Below are 9,860 nucleotides of genomic sequence, written 5' to 3'. Positions count from 1 at the left end.
GTGCTTTCCAGAACTCAGGGGTGGTCCAGAGAGAGGAGCACTGTGAGGCTCCTCTCCCTGGACCACCCCTGAGCTCTGGTGGGCACCGTGAGGCTCCTCTTTCTGGACCACCCCTGAGCTCTTGTGAGCACCGTGAGGCTCCTCTCCCTGGACCACCCCTGAGCTCTGGTGAGCACCGTGAGGCTCCTCTCCCTGGACCACCCCTGAGCTCTGGTGGGCACCATAAGGCTCCTTTCCCCGGATTACCCCTAAATTATGGTTGGAACTGGTTGGAACTGGGCAAAATTATGTCGCACTGCAGTGGTCAGCCAGTGTTGTGTCAGTGGAGACGAGAGGAACTTAGGCACCATGAGGCTCCTCTCCCAGGACCCCCCCCCTAGGTCCCGCAGTGGGCCAGGCCATTGTTGTGTAGAGTGCTGTAGTACACAATATGGTCCCGGTGTTTGGGCAGACCGTTGCTGTGCAGACCCGAGGGTAGAAGTGGGCTCTGTGGCAGCATGCTGAGCCTGCTTCCTGTGGGTGGACCTTAAGCAGGAGGACGGTGACACCAGATTTTGTACATACGACTTAGAAGAGTTCATATTTGTGTAGATCTGCTCGTAAATCAGTCAGCAGACACAGAAAACAGAAGGCTGGTGAACTTTTTCCGAGAATCCCAACCCCGCAGAATCTTCCCGAGACAACAATTATGTTTCTGCTCCGGCAAATTAAAGGCTTAAAGCAACACTTGGCACCCGGGGGAAATACACGTCTCAGACGTACAAAGGAGCCGTCACAGTCACTCTGAGGATGTTCAAGTCAACTCATGTCCATCAAATGACTTCTAAATGCACATCTGGATCCAAGATACAAAGTGTCATATATCGCAGCTTACCCGTCCTCAGATGTGGTGGCCGCATTCCTTTTCTTTTTTTTTTTTTTACCCTTTTCTCCCTTTATTTGTATCTGGTGCTCTGGCCAGTCCGTGTTATATTTCAACTTCCTTTAACAGGCCAAGCAAAGCAAAAGTGGCAGATAGAGGGTTGGGCCAAACCATTTAACATTAATGACGCTGATGTAGCTGAGGTGTAAATGGGACAGGTTCCACCCGTATACTGCCGAAGGAGATCGTAATCATCGGCACCTTGTCTGGAACACCCAATTCTTCAAGGATTTGAAGTGGTGGGAAATGTAGGGGTGTACTTACTTTTTCCATGTGACAAATCTTCATTTTTGTGAACTTAGGTCACGGTTCCCACCATGTGTAGCTCCATAGATGACAATTAAAGCCTAACAGCAAGTGAATGATTACAAAGGTCGCCGTTACCTATTAAGTGCCCCAACTTTTGTCTTCAGGGTTCTTGTTTCCTCTTGCTGCGGCCCGGTGCCTTTTTAACCCGTTGTCGGCTGACGGACACTGCTCCTTCCCAGGCATGGCTCCCATAGGCTGGGGAAGGTGCGCAGCCAAGCACGGTATGCATGGTACATGGCCTAGCTTTGATCTCTGTGAGAAATCTGATAAGAGGGAAGGTGCCCTCGGGGTGTGCACAGGACTAGTAATACCGGTGTGTTTCTAACAAGTGATGTGTCCATGGCCTCCGTGTCCACAGAGAAAACCAGGAGACATGTAAAGAACATATTTATATATATTACATTACACGCATTGTGATGGAGTCTTCCTGAAAATGTTTTGTAAAGCGTCCAATTAGTATAATGTGCATTGTGAACAGACGTATTATGTATTATGCTATGGACCTTTGTTATACCGCATAGCTGCCGGGTGCATCCCCCTTGTATGCACCCCCCTAATATCCCCCCTTATATGCCTCCCCCTTATATCCCCCCTCATTGCAATAACTGATTAGTAGGGGATCCGTGCATGGATCCCCTCCTGATATCAGTGGTAGGGATTGGATGTAACAGCCGTGACTTCCGTGTCCACCCAGTTTTTTCCCTCCATCGAAAAAAGTGAACTGACCGGACCCCATGTTAGCCTATGGAGAATGGGATGTACATGGACATGTGTCCCTTCACATCAGATTACCCCGGATCCGGCACGATCAAGTCTAGCAAAGCAGAACACTGTTCCATATGTTTATCCGGACCTGCCCGGAGCGGGGGGCAACCGGATGTAAACGGACTCCCCTGTGTTTAGATCCAGCTGTCCATAGACTTCGATTGGCCATCTGAGAACATATACCACCAGGGAAAGGGTCCTTCAGAGGCCCCAAAACACTGTGGCACTTATGGATCTTGGCCTCAAACACGCATGCATCCCATGAAGCCAGAACTTTTATCCCGGAGATCATTGACTCCCTAGAAAGAGAAGCCCATCTTATGGATCTTGGCCTTGAACACGCATGCATCCCATGATGCCAGAACTTTTATCCCGGAGATCATTGACTCCCTAGAAAGAGAAGCCCATCTTATGGATCTTGGCCTTGAACACGCATGCATCCCATGAAGTCAGAACTCTTATCCCAGAGATCATTGACTCCCTAGAAAGAGAAGCCCATCTTATGGATCTTGGCCTTGAACACGCATGCATCCCATGAAGCCGGAACTCTTATCCCGGAGATCATTGACTCCCTAGAAAGAGAAGCCCATCTTATGGATCTTGGCCTTGAACACGCATGCATCCCATGAAGCCGGAACTCTTATCCCGGAGATCATTGACTCCCTAGAAAGAGAAGCCCATCTTATGGATCTTGGCCTTGAACACGCATGCATCCCATGAAGCCGGAACTCTTATCCCGGAGATCATTGACTCCCTAGAAAGAGAAGCCCATCTTATGGATCTTGGCCTTGAACACGCATGCATCCCATGAAGCCGGAACTCTTATCCCGGAGATCATTGACTCCCTAGAAAGAGAAGCCCATCTTATGGATCTTGGCCTTGAACACGCATGCATCCCATGAAGCCGGAACTCTTATCCCGGAGATCATTGACTCCCTAGAAAGAGAAGCCCATCTTATGGATCTTGGCCTTGAACACGCATGCATCCCATGAAGCCGGAACTCTTATCCCGGAGATCATTGACTCCCTAGAAAGAGAAGCCAACAGCCAAGATAGCAGCTCTTTAAAAACCAAAAGATGGACTTGGGCAGGGGCATCCCGAGGCCGGGTGTTACCTGGAGCGGAGACCGGGTGACACCCCGCCATGACGGTTGCTGGCAGACATCTTGGTGATGGACTCTGGCAGAGAGAGGAGGGGACGTTCACACGGCGGGATGAGGTATGCCGCCGGATCCTCTCTCCTGACACGGTCCATTACCGAGTGCCCGACTTTTTAAAGGGGGTGACACCAACATGACTGTCAGTCATATTGGTGTCACCTCTCCAATGGTGTCCCCCGGGTGCACATTTTCGTAAATCCCCCAGAAGCCCTCATTTTGCCTCGTCGGGGAGGGGGGGAATATACTCTTCAAACAGTTTCCAGCATCTGCTCTGCACTGCAATTAGCACATATCACCCACATGATCAGAGATCCCCCCCGGCTGTGTCAGCTTCCGTCATCTGCTTTTCCCATACCCGGGCTCTGTATTTGAAGCCCTCTAATTGTACACTCATTACAGTCACACGAACCAGTGTTTGGGCTGACGAGCAGAGTTTATCGGAAAGCGGACGCCGTCTTATCGTCGATATTTTGTCTCCGGGGATCTCTTGGCGCCTTGCGTTGCGTCAGCAGAGATGATCGCGTTTTGTTCTTCCAGTCCTCTTGTAAAGTGGACCTGTCTCCTATACATGGAAGCCTCAGTGTAGGAACAGGGGGTTCCGGTGGTTGTAACTGGGCCCGAAGGGGACAGGAAGTCCTCACAGCGACCCTCTGGACCAGGATTAGGCAACCTTGAGCCTCCAGCTGTGGTGAGAGTACAAGTCCCATCATGCATCTGCCTCTAGAAGACATGTCTGTGGCTGTCAAAGCCTTGCAATGCCTCGTGGGACTTGTAGTTCCACAACAGCTGGAGTTAGGAGGTTGCCTATTGCTGATCTAAACCCAAAGTATACCTAAGATTGGCACTGGGTGGATTTGTAGTTTCACCACAGCTGGGGGGCCGAGGCCTGAAGGTGACAGTTGTGATTGATGTGACTTTTGTATTTCTTATTAGGGAGCGGAGATCAATGTCACAGGCCAGGGTCAGCCATGTTACTCCTGCAAGGACCGCTGTCCGGGATTTCTGGCACACAGGTGGCGGTACGTAGACCACCGGGGACATTATATATGAGACCACCTGTGTTATGTGTGGTACCGGTCTCCTCCTGTGTTATGTGTGGTACCGGTCTCCTCCTGTGTTATGTGTGGTACGGGTCTCCTCCTGTGTTATGTGTGGTACAGGTCTCCTCCTGTGTTATGTGTGGTACGGGTCTCCTCCTGTGTTATGTGTGGTACAGGTCTCCTCCTGTGTTATGTGTGGTACGGGTCTCCTCCTGTGTTATGCATGGTACGGGTCTCCTCCTCTGGTATGCGTGGTACGGGTCTCCTCCTGTGTTATGCTGCAAGTGATATGGAGGTAGCCTGTGATGGGAACTCTCTCCCTCAGTCCCGGTGACACGGATCGGATCATCTCGCTGTTATTTCAGGTTTCACATTCCGCAGACTTCCTCATTGTACTGCCGGCTCGCTGACATACGCAGAGCTCAGCATGTAATACCACGAGGCCACATTGCTTATCCATGCAAGAAACTAGGCTTACCCAATGCATTGTTGTATTCAGCTTTGCGCCCCCCACTTCCCCCAATGCCAAGGTACACGGCTAGGACTGCCACCAGAATTACAATGTGACGCCAAAACCCTTTTCTTTTATTTGCATGGATTTGGGACGGGTTAAAGATGAACTCCAGGCGTGCAAATAGGTAAACCTCGCCGTGGGACTACCACCAGGCTGTGTGGGCTACCTGCTTATCTTTCTCTAAGGACAAAAATCCTGATTCTTGGTTTTGGCCAGAAGAGATAGCCAGGAGAGAGAGAGTGAGGAGAGAGTGAGGAGGATGAGCGAGGAGAGAGAGCCAGGAGAGAGAGCCAGGAGAGAGAGTGAGGAGAGCCAGGAGGATGAGCAAGGAGAGAGAGCCAGGACGATGAGCGAGGAGAGAGAGCCAGGACGATGAGCGAGGAGAGAGAGCCAGGAGAGAGAGCCAGGAGGATGAACAAGGAGAGAGAGCCAGGAGAGAGTGAGGAGGATGAGCAAGGAGAGAGAGCCAGGAGGATGAGCGAGGAGAGAGAGCCAGGAGGATGAACAAGGAGAGAGAGCCAGGAGGATGAGCGATGAGAGAGAGCCAGGAGAGAGAGAGAGTGAGGAGGATGAGCAAGGAGAGAGAGTGAGGAGAGAGAGCCAGGAGAGAGAGCGAGGAGAGAGAGTGAGGAGAGAGAGCCAGCCAGGAGAGAGAGCCAGGAGGATGAGCAAGGAGAGACAGACAGGAGGATGAGCAAGGAGAGAGAGTGAGGAGAGAGAGCCAGGAGAGCAAGCCAGGAGAGCAAGCCAGGAGAGAGAGCCAGGAGGATGAGCAAGGAGAGACAGCCAGGAGGATGAGCCAGGAGAGAGAGCGAGGAGAGAGAGTGAGGAGAGAGAGCCAGCGAGGAGAGCCAGCCAGGAGGATGAGCAAGGAGAGAGAGCCAGGAGGATGAGCAAGGAGAGAGAGCCAGGAGAAAGAGCCAGGAGAGAGAGCCAGGAGGATGAGCAAGGAGAGAGAGCCAGGAGGATGAGCAAGGAGAGAGAGAGCCAGGAGGATGAGCAAGGAGAGAGAGTGAGGAGAGAGAGCCAGGAGAGAGAGCGAGGAGAGAGAGTGAGGAGAGAGCCAGACAGGAGAGAGAGCTAGGAGAGCCAGCCAGGAGAGAGAGCGAGGAGAGCCAGCCAGGAGAGAGAGCAGGGAGAGCCAGCCAGGAGAGAGAGCCAGCCAGGAGAGAGAGCAGGGAGAGCCAGCCAGGAGAGAGAGCAGGGAGAGCCAGCCAGGAGAGAGAGCAGGGAGAGCCAGACAGGTGAGAGAGAGAGAGTGAGAAGAGCCAGCCAGGAGAGAGAGAAGAGAGGCAGCCAGGTGAGTGAGGAGAGACAACCAGGAGCGTGTGCCCTTCAACACTGTTTTCCTTGCTCCTCAAGTTCCAGTGTCTCTCTGTGTCCCGTGCCTCCTCCATGCACTCACGTTGGAACCCCACGGTTGCCCCTGTCCGCCTGACATCGTGACATCTTGCGTCCGGGTTTTAGCTGGCCTGAAACACGGAACACAGAACATACAGGACTCAAAACCCGGACACGTGGTAACCCCAGGAGAAAGGTTAGTGGTCACCTCCGCAGGATCGAGGATCGGCTGCGCATATCTTCTTCATTCCAGCCCTACTGCAAGTGTTAACTTTTCGCATTACCTGGAGTTCTTCTTTAAATCCCCTATTATTTGGGGTTTTTTTTGCCATCTGTGACCCATTTTGTCACTTCCTGTCCCATAGACACAGCAGGAAGTGGGGGGGAAATCTCTCTGAAGAAGGAAGTGGACGGCAGAATGGGGTTCATTGATGTATGGAGTCATTATACAGACGTAATATAGCGCGGGGTGCATTTAGCTACACCAGCTCACTGAGGGGTTTATGTTTTTACACAAGATTGACACAACTTTCACCCAAGATTCCAATTTGGATTCAATATTAAAAACGTGTGAATCTTGGATGAAGGTTTTGTGAATCTGCTTTTGCTTGGAAGTGGATCTGAAACGTCGGCAGTGGCGGGTTGTTAAAGACCGGTTGGCGACCATACGCTGGTTTTTGTTTCAGGAAGATCTGCCAGCACTGTCAGTGCCGTTGGGAGGAACATGGCAGCGCGGCGCCTCTGCACGACCTGGAGCGTTCTCTGTGCCATCTGGTTGGCGCACAACGGATGTCGTCGGGCGAAAGCAGCTCGGATACGGCTTCCGACAAATACACCTGGGCACCGCCTGGGCTGACACCGGAGCAGGTACCGCCTTTCATCGACCACCCACGATCATTTTTCTCCGACGGCTGTTGTTTTTCTAATTCGGAGATTGATCCGTGTTGGCTGCGCTTTGTCTTAGGTACACCAGTATTTCAGATGTCTGCCAGAAGACAAGGTCCCCTATCTTCAGAGCCCAGGAGAGAGGTACCGACTGAGGCAACTTCTCCACCAACTACCCCCACACGACAGCGAGGTGAGGAGAATGGCCAAGTCAAGGCTTGGCCGAGGATTGCCGTTCCTCAAGGCCCGGTTCGGTCTTTGGGCCTGTACTTTACCTTTTCTCTTTCCCTCCATCTCTTGATGCTTCTCACATTCTGCTTCCACCTATATTAGAAGGAAACCTTCTCACCAAATCTTCTTGGAGGGCCATAAATAATTGTAAAGCTGACTTCCAGGCTAAATACTTGGATACGATGCATGTGGGGTCGCCACCTTTTCTTCAAGTGAAATCCGAACACTCTAGCGACAAGCGGACATTTTTTTGGGGAGAATGAGTCGCGGCTTATTCATATGTAACTAGCACCGCCCATTCTTATGTAAATATCACAGTTGAGACTGTTTTTAGTGGAGGGCCAGTAGCCCTGGAATAAATGTCAGTCAAAGTACCGCAGCGCTGAATACTGAAAAATGGCCTGGATGGGAAGGGGGTCTAACACCGCGGATGTCAACTGGTTAATTTTGGTTGCCCCTGTCTGCCTGACATCTTGCGTCTGGGTTTCTGCCGCCATGAAACCCGAACACGGCATTCAAAACCCGGACTGTCCAGGTGAATCCCGGACAGGTGGCAACCCTAGATGCATGTAAGGGGGGATGTGTCAGGGAGATGGTGGTGCTCAGACAAGTTGGCTTGGTCCACAGTACACCAATTCATTCTACGGGAGCTGTTTTACCTGCCAAAGGACTTCATCTAGTCCTGAGATTAACACAACCATGCCACCCAGCCAGGCTGGTGACCTGACCAGGGCCGGATATCCCACAAGGCCAACCAAGGCCTTGGGGCAGCAGGGAGTAGAGGGGCAGCAGTGGCTGTCTGACCTCCAATTTGATGGTACCTGCAAAGTTCCAGGGCCCGAACCCCTAGGAAGAGCCAGCAGCCTGACACCAATAATCTTTAAGCTGTCTGTAAGGGGGCATTATTCCCACTGACCACCAGTGTAAGGGGGGGGCATTCTTTCTACTATCTACCACTGAAAGGAGCATTCTTCCAACTGTCCAACTGTGTAAGGGGCATTTGTCCCACTAACCACCACTGTAAGGGGCATTCGTCCCACTGATTACCAATGTAAGGAACATTCTTCCCACTGACCCCCAATGTAAGGGACATTCTTCCCACTGACCTCCAATGTAAGGGACATTCTCCCCACTGACCACCAATGTAAGGGACATTCTCCCCACTGACCTCCAATGTAAGGGACATTCTCCCCACTGACCCCCAATGTAAGGAGCATTCTTCCCAATGTAAGGTGTATCTATCCCAGTGAACCCCAATGTTAAGGGACATTCTTCCCAGTGAACCCCAATGAATTGGTTTTAGCAGGGTTCCCTTACCCCAGAAAATGATATCAGGGGTTCCCTTACCCCAGAAAATGATATCAGGGGTTCCTTTACCCCAGAAAATTATATCAGGGGTTCCCTTACCCCAGAAAATGATATCAGGGGTTCCCTTACCCCAGAAAATGATATCAGGAGTTCCTTTGGGGTAGAAAGGTTGAGGAAGGTCTGCTCCATCCTGTTCATCTGGCATGCCCTTTCCTTGAGTTTCCATTTCCTGTCTCTCTTCTTGCATGGTTCTATGGCAGACCCAGCGCTGCTGTTTGTTCTACACTAGGCCCAGTTCCGCTGTTAGTTGTAAGCCGGTCCTGTCCCAGGCCCGGTACTGCTGCTCTTTGCAGGGAGAGGAAGAGGAGGAGCTGCTAACGCTATTCAGTCGAAAACGGAAACTAGAGAACCTGGGTCGCGGAGCTGCACGTCCGGTCGCCAGAAGCACGAACGGGACGGTATGCAATAAGGTGAGAGCGTTATAATCCCCTCCTACCGTGAAATGTTCTCTACAGTGTCATTCACAGAACATGCTCCACACCGCGGCCTGCGTTCTATGAATGACTTCACACTGCGGCCTGCGTTCTATGAATGACTCCACACCGCGGCCTGCATTCTATGAATGACTCCACACCGCGGCCTGCGTTCTATGAGTGACTCCACACCGCGGCCTGCGTTCTATGAATGACTCCACACCGCGGCCTGCGTTCTATGAGTGACTCCACACCGCGGCCTGCGTTCTATGAATGACTCCACACCGCGGCCTGCGTTCTATGAATGACTCCACACCGCGGCCTGCGTTCTATGAATGACTCCACACCGCGGCCTGCGTTCTATGAATGACTCCACACCGCGGCCTGCGTTCTATGAACGACTCCACACCGCGGCCTGCGTTCTATGAATGACTCCACACCGCGGCCTGCGTTCTATGAATGACTCCACACCGCGGCCTGCGTTCTATGAATGACTCCACACCGCGGCCTGCATTCTATGAGTGGCTCCACACCGCGGCCTGCGTTCTATGAATGACTCCACACCGCGGCCTGCATTCTATTAGTGGCTCCACACCGCGGCCTGCATTCTATGAATGACTCCACGCCGCGGCCTGCGTTCTATGAATGACTCCACGCCGCGGCCTGCGTTCTATGAATGACTCCAGGAGTAATGTAAGGCTGACCCCTGCACTATACCATTTGATTGTAGAAATAGGGAGCATGGAGCCGGCTTCCCGGCCAATCAGGAAGTCGGGCAGTGTGTCATTACACCCCCCCGGCTTTCTGATTGGCCAAAAAGCTGGCTTCATGCTCCTTCCCCTACCTAATGACAAGGGAGCATGGAGCCGGCTTTCTGGCCAATCAGTAAGACGTGCGCCGTGTAATGACGCG

The 9,860-nt window shown here is 52.2% G+C and overlaps 1 protein-coding gene across 1 annotated transcript in view; it reads left to right on the top strand.

Annotated features, from left to right (window-relative positions):
- PRICKLE3 (prickle planar cell polarity protein 3) overlaps positions 1-9,860 on the top strand; it is a 17,727-nt gene that overhangs the window by 2,410 nt on the left and 5,457 nt on the right. Inside the window, exons 2-5 of the mRNA XM_018569146.1 lie at positions 4,090-4,175; positions 6,738-6,918; positions 7,016-7,129; positions 8,736-8,945. Coding sequence (XP_018424648.1) covers positions 4,090-4,175; positions 6,738-6,918; positions 7,016-7,129; positions 8,736-8,945 — 591 coding nt within the window. The remainder of the gene's footprint in view (positions 1-4,089; positions 4,176-6,737; positions 6,919-7,015; positions 7,130-8,735; positions 8,946-9,860) is intronic.

This window comes from Nanorana parkeri, unplaced genomic scaffold (genome assembly GCF_000935625.1).
Source record: "Nanorana parkeri isolate BGI_ZX_2015 unplaced genomic scaffold, ASM93562v1 scaffold1291, whole genome shotgun sequence".
NCBI lineage: Eukaryota > Metazoa > Chordata > Amphibia > Anura > Dicroglossidae > Nanorana > Nanorana parkeri.
The sequence above is the reverse complement of the archived record's forward strand: the minus strand, read 5'-3'. Positions and strand labels throughout refer to the sequence as shown.